Consider the following 6,642-nt stretch of genomic DNA (forward strand, 5'->3'; position numbering starts at 1 on the left):
TTGAATAATTATAAAAATTAATTTAAATATTAATATAGGTGATATCTATTAAGGGCCAATTAATAATGAGCTCAGGATTCTCAATGTTTCATCATGAACCGAGAGTTTTCAAATAGAGTTCTCACAATTTTCACTATTTTACTTTTATATATTATATATTGATTGATGGTTAATTATAATGGATAATTATATGCAATTTGATGAATAATAGATCCCGGAATAGTTCCAAGAAGTTAGTAGAAATATTAGCTAGATAAGAATAATAAACACAAAATTGCATTTGCGTCCCTGTGAATATAAAAAATCAACGTTGAGAGAGTTTTAGTCCTTAGTGGTCCGACCCTGCTTAACTGGATTAGTCGAGATCTAATTGAATTCGTCGATACCAAGGTTTACAACAACAAAAAAAAAAAAAGAAGGGAAAAAAAAAATCAATTGCGTCCACCGGGTAGAGTAGACGTAAAAGAAATAGTCCAAGCCCAGGGATAACACGCTGCCGTGTTTCTGCGGTAACTTCAGATACATTATTGCGAAGAAATTGTTTCCCTCCCTCCTCCTCGTCTCGGCAAACCGATAGACAGGCCGAGGCGACCCAGCAAGCACAGCACGATAACTGAACTACGACAATACAATAGAAGAGAAATTCTCTCTCTCTCTCTCTCTCGCCCTCCCCCCATTTCAGTTAACCTCCGAGCTCTTCGCTTCAATTCAACCCTCTTCAGATCTGTAGATAGATTCCTCACCATGTGCGTATCCCCTCGTTTCCCTCTCGAATTTCTTCATGTCTTGCTGTTGGTTCCACGCACCTCTCTCTCTCTCTCTCTCTCTCTCTCTCTGTTCCTGCTATCTTTTCTCCTTTTGTTTTCTCTTTAACCCATCAGTTGGTTGGGTTTTAATTTTTCTCTCGTTGCTGTTTTGTCCAGATGTGTTTGATTCTCTTACTAATTTTGGGATTCTTGGAATCAACAACATCCGGCGGATTTCGCTGTAATTCATTACTGTCTTTGCTCTTGGCGGTGTTCTTGTAGCTCAACTTTTATGGGTTATGTTGGTTTGCGAATTTTTGTTGCTGGGATGTGAATTCATATGGAAAAGTTTTGATTTTGAGTTCCTTTTTGTATTGCCCAGCTGATCACACACCTTGAAAGTCTTTGGTGTTTTGTACGGTCACTTGTGTTAACTGCGGGTAGTTGCTCGGTTCCATCGAATTTGAAGTTGGTCACATTTTGCATCTGTTCTTTTCCTGCAATTTCTTCTAGAAAATCATGATGTGTGCTTCAACCTTAAAATGCCATTGCCCCTTTGAATCGCTTGCTGTAGCTTGATGTGTGAAAGACCTCTGCTCCTTGTATTCCTGATTGCTGTGTCTTTTCCTGTTATAGCAGGCCCTTTGAATTATGGTTCCGTTTGGCATTTGTTGTCCTCAGCTAGATGTTGCCCGCATGGTTAACATATCTGGACTTACGATTAATATGTTCTGGGGTATAGTTTTATGTTCATTCATTCTTTGAGCTTCATGTGACCTCATTTTTGCTGATGTTATCTTAGAAGTATGTTTAGTATAGTGAGTCTCCCTCTTGCTGACTGTCTTTTCTGTGTAAGATTTTAGCTAATTTTAACTTTTATCCCAAGATCGCTTCATTCTTAATTATGACCATCGGAAGTACAAAATAGCATTTGGAACGACATTTCCTTTTATAGATTTCCCTCCAATTGGGAAAGTGGTTGAGCTGAACAAAGGCTGAAAGCATACAAGAGTGGGGAAAGTTGCGTATAAGGAGGAATTTCTTGAGTAGAAACAAATTTCTATGCGGTCGTTCTCTCCTTTGTCCTTTTGCCTTCAGAGAGGGCTGAAACCTGGATCTTGGATTACCACTTTGCCATTTTAAGAAACCATGTCTTGTTCATATTTCTATGTGCTTTGCTTGTTTGGTTGTTTCTTTTGAAAAGTGAAAACTTTGCATGTCCTTTGCTTCTGATGAATTCTATCCACTGTTGTTGGTTATGCAAAAGAAAAGACTATCTAATAATGATCATTTGTTCTGCCAGAAGAATGCCTCAAAGGTAAGGAGAGATGGCAGCAGCAGAAGCCAGGGCCGTGTGGCAGAGAACAGTGAACCGATGCTTCGTGCAAGAGGATGCCAAGAGAGCCCCAAAGCTTGCTTGCTGCCAGTCATCCTCTTCCGGGTCCAAACAGGTAGATGCTGGACCCGCTGCACCTGAAGATGGGGGAGATCATCCTGTTTCAGGCTTTATGTCTTTCAATCGTAAGCCTTCGTTTTGCAATCTACCATCCGATACCAGGTGGTGGCTTCAGCTCCAACCTAGCTATGTTTTCCTAAAGGGGTTGCCTGGTGAACAGTTTAATGCTTCGGAAGCTGAGGTGGAAGGCTTGAAATCTGGTTCTGAAAGCTGGAGAAGTAACTCTGATGAGGTGACATTTGTCAAACAGGACGATCTTATGGATGCTGATGGTTCAAAGACTGTTGAGGCTTTACTTGAATTAAGTAATGAGCATCTTTCCTCCAGTATGAGTAAAGGAACTGATGAGAGGCAGCTAGATGCGAGTACCTTGAGCAGTGATGGTATCAAGGGAATGAAAACCAGTGATATAATGAGCAGCTACGAGTTTGTGGAGTTAGATAATTTTGGTTCATCTGTTTCTAAGCAACATAACGACCTTGGGTTTGATGCATATTCCCCATGGATCGGAAATGGGAAGAGCGAGCCATGGTGGCGCATGAGCGACAGGGAAGAATTAGCCTCCTTGGTTGCCAGGAAATCGCTCGACCATGTTGAGAACTGTGATTTGCCCCCACCTCAGAAGGTGCATGTCACTAGGCACCCTTATTCACGTATCAGATGCCTGGAGCCCCAAAGTGAATTGCAACCCTCTATAAATAGGAGCTCCCAACCCCAGCCTATCGTAAGCTCAACTCAGAAGATGGCCTGTCCTGATTTCGGCCAAAATTTTGGGATGAAGTGGGGTTCCGCTGATGAAGGGCATTTTACGTACGGTTCGGACAAATCATCCAGGTAGTTGTCAGAAGAGAGGACTAATTTAATGCCGCCTTCTTTTGAAGTGGTCTTCCGCTTTCCCTTGTTATGGCCACTGCATAATCGGTTTACGTAAAAGCATCGTTTAAAGAAAGATAAAGGTAAATGCCATAATAATTTGCATCATGTGTTGTCTAAACAAGTAATAGGCAATCAGTGATGGCCCTTCTGCTACGGTGTAGCAGCTGAGGATTGGAATTTAATGAATTTATATTGAGAAAAAGCTTTCCTTTCCATTCGAGCATCCTGAATGCACCGCTACTTTGCGTGAAACGAACTGGGGAATAATATAGCCATGGTAGATGGATGTCTTGGTATGTGATAGTGCTGATGTCGTTTGGACTAGTGGGATTGAGTTTCGCTTGTGAAATTTGCAGCAAAACCGGCTACAGCACGGCTGAAGAGGACATGAAGGCAGTGGCTGGTGAGGGTGGTGAGCCGGATCCTAGCAAGGCTCAGCTGCTGGAAGCTCTGTGTCATTCCCAGACCCGAGCAAGGGAAGCTGAGAATGCTGTGAAGAGAGCCAACGCCGAGAAGGAGCACATCATCAAGCTGTTCTTCAAGCAAGCATCTCAGCTCTTTGCATACAAGCAGTGGTTCCAGCTCCTGCAGCTGGAGTCCATCCACTTGCAGATCAAGAACGGAGACGATGAGCCCTCGGTCTCTGCCTTCTTCCCCGAGGTCCGTCCTCGGACAGCCTATAAAGGTAAGAAGCTGCGCAGGAACTGGCAGAAAGTTGCCAAGGGCAAAAGTGGTAAGCGTGGGGAGACGAGAGTCGATGTGACTAAGTATGCGGTGGCGATCGCACTCGGTTTTGGTCTCGTAGGCGCTGGGTTGCTCTTAGGATGGACGGTGGGATGGATGTTACCGCGGTTCTAGACCAACCCCTCAGCTCAGTTTTTTGGCCGCCCTGCTGCCTGTGAAGATTGTTTTGTTTTCGTGTCTTCCTGTCCACCGAAAGCGGTTCTCTTGTATGTAATGTACCATCCTCCCACTCTATGTATTTTCTTTTTATTATCTTAGGTTCTGTCTGTAGTTTAAATTGTTGTGTGTTGGTTATACTGCCTTTTCCGCCCAAAGGATGTAACATTTTGTATTTTTATATATTTTTGGGTGAACAAGTGGCTTGTAAGAAGAAGGGTTTAATTCGACTAGATTGGTTTCGCTCTTCCTTGTTTGTCTCTTTACTTAGGACTGCTAAAAAAATATCTAGACAATCGAAAAATCGAAGTACCCTTTTGGGCTAATGAATCACATTTTCCAAGCAGATCTGCAACCTCTCGAGCCAAAATCAATTCGAAAGTCCGAATGTTCGAAACTATCGTTTGTTCTTTCTTGAAATTTCTGGGTATGTTTTGGTTTTCAGTTTTCAATGTTAAGATCTGAAAGCATCGAATCCAACTGTATATATTGTGTATGCATTGAAATTTTATTTTCATGGGCCTTGCAACCTCTATCACAATTTTTATTTTTTATTTTTGTATTGAGCTATGAGATTTGTTTTGCTACTATATTCATTTTGCTATTGATTTTATATTGTTGGGGATGCATCATGTATGATGTTAAATAAAATTGGTTTGGATATGACTCAATGCAGGAATCAAATTGTACATAATATATTACAGGCAGTTCAAAAGAATATTTACTTATACGGTTAATTGAACCGAAAAGAACTAGATTTTTATGATTTTTGTTTTTATTTTAAAAACTATGGTTGGATACAGATATGCTTTTCCGTTTTTGAAAAATCGAATTTATGGTGTGGATATGGTTTTTGCTTTGCCAAAGATCTTTCATTAAGCATTAAATAGCAGTTGGGGTTTTGTCTTCGATTCAAAAACCGGCAGCAGCTCACAGTTTAATGGTTTTGGACTGGAAAGCGATAACGTAGAGTGCAAGATATGCCAACAATTCCCTTGAATGGTCATGTGCGCACACCCGAATTTCGTCTCGTCGGGGTATGCTTGCGCGTGCCTAATGTAACGCAGATCGGGAGTGTCCACTTTCCCGGGAACGCGCGACGGATGCACGTGAGAAGGAGTCACCACTACCTGTTTACGACCCAAAGGTTGAGGGTCGGTGAGTTGCCCAGGTCTAGAGGTATGGGATACACCTAGTTTTGCTAAGGCAATGGTTTGTACGGAATCGAAAATTCCGAATTCGGGGATTCTATTACGTGTGGGCCTATATCCCACACGCCTTTTCGGTACTCTAACTTGTTAGACTTGCCATTTTATTTATTTATTGCATGATTTAGGGTTGCACTTAACTCGCCCATTTTGACACCGTAAATTCGAGGAAACACTCCGACCGCCAACTCTCCGACCGGGATTCTTATATAAATGTACAACATAAGCCCTTACATTGTTCTCTCAAATAAATAAAAATAAAAATTACAATGACTGAATCCCGATCGATTCGTGTTCGATCATTATTTCACTCGTGCTCACAGTGTGGTTTGTAAAAGACTGAAAATTAAATTAAGATGCGCACTCGGTGTATGGGGGCATTAGACCCCATGATCGACGACTAGGGGTGTTGGACCCGTGTAAATCGCATCCTAAGGATCGGGCTAGATCTACATAACAAACAAGTGCAAGAATGTAATAAGTAAGCACAAATAAACAAACAACGAGATTTTGTTATTGCCGAATTTACGTGAATTAACATATTATTAACCGGGGTATCTTGGCATGCAAATTCTACCTTAAAACGAACAAAGCGGGGTGATAGAGAGGACGTGTAGCATTTGACGTTATTTTGGTGGAACCAACAAACACGATGTTTGTAGTCAAGTCTCGGATGTATCTGTTGTTTTTAGATTTTCCTGTATTGTGACAATATGGTTTTTACAGGTTATGACAAGAACCTAACTTAACCCTTTACTTGACTATTTGCCCATGTTTGATTAAGTCGAGTTTGAGGTTAATCTGTTTTTTCGTATTTTAACCCGTTCTAAACACAAATTTAGGGAAATGGGAGCACGAGACACCGCTAAGGTGTCGGCGGGTCAAGAACCGATAGTGACGCCCTTTAATCGGAAAATATGTGTGTGCGTGGAAAATCAAGATTACCTGACACGTATCTTGGCGTTTTTAAAATTGTGAATTTTAAAAGAGCGTGGCCAACAGTTCTTGAACTGTCGACGCGATTACAAATTATTGATCGGTTCGTGCAATTTATTTAAAAGAGTCGAGTAATTTATTTTAGCCAAATTTAGTGTCCCGATCGTCCAATGTGTGGAATTTTAAGTTAATTAAAAATTTGCCGAATGCTTTAGTTTACGGATTTCGAGCCGTCGGAATGGTCATTAGTAGGCCGCCCGATAAATTCTAATTTCCAACCGTCTTGGAGTTAAATCCAATTTTTAATCAACTTTACGTGATTAAATCGATTCATGTGAGGTTTTAATCAAAGACACATTCAAACATTCCAAGCACACAAATATGGACAAAATGATCACAATAAAATTAATTCATCGGTTTTAGGTCCGAGTGATTAATTAAACCGTTTTAATGTATCATTTGCCTTAGAAATTATGGATTTGCGAAGCAACTTGTTTAAATCGAACGCATTTGACTTATG

The 6,642-nt window shown here is 41.0% G+C and overlaps 1 protein-coding gene across 2 annotated transcripts; it reads left to right on the plus strand.

Moving 5' to 3' along the window:
- Window positions 1-510: 510 nt before the first annotated feature.
- LOC116187187 lies at window positions 511-4,228 on the plus strand. Of its 2 annotated transcripts, XM_031515828.1 has the most exons (4): window positions 511-746; window positions 924-987; window positions 2,050-3,036; window positions 3,435-4,228. In XM_031515828.1, the coding sequence occupies exons 3-4, from the start codon at window positions 2,075-2,077 to the stop codon at window positions 3,934-3,936; spliced, it is 1,464 nt and encodes a 487-aa protein (XP_031371688.1). In that variant the 5' UTR covers window positions 511-746; window positions 924-987; window positions 2,050-2,074; the 3' UTR covers window positions 3,937-4,228. The 2 variants fall into 2 exon arrangements, with proteins under 2 accessions (XP_031371688.1, XP_031371679.1); XM_031515819.1 differs by lacking the exon at window positions 924-987 and having other exon boundaries at window positions 512-746.
- Window positions 4,229-6,642: the final 2,414 nt, after the last annotated feature.

The sequence above is a fragment of the Punica granatum genome, chromosome 1, assembly GCF_007655135.1.
Source record: "Punica granatum isolate Tunisia-2019 chromosome 1, ASM765513v2, whole genome shotgun sequence".
Lineage (NCBI taxonomy): Eukaryota > Viridiplantae > Streptophyta > Magnoliopsida > Myrtales > Lythraceae > Punica > Punica granatum.

Coding starts and splice junctions, on each gene's coding strand:
- LOC116187187 (XM_031515828.1), top strand. CDS start 2,075: ATGGCAGCAGCAGAAGCCAGGGCCGTGTGGCAGAGAACAGTGAACCGA. Junction 3,037..3,434: donor GGTTCGGACAAATCATCCAG/GTAGTTGTCAGA, acceptor TGAAATTTGCAG/CAAAACCGGCTACAGCACGG.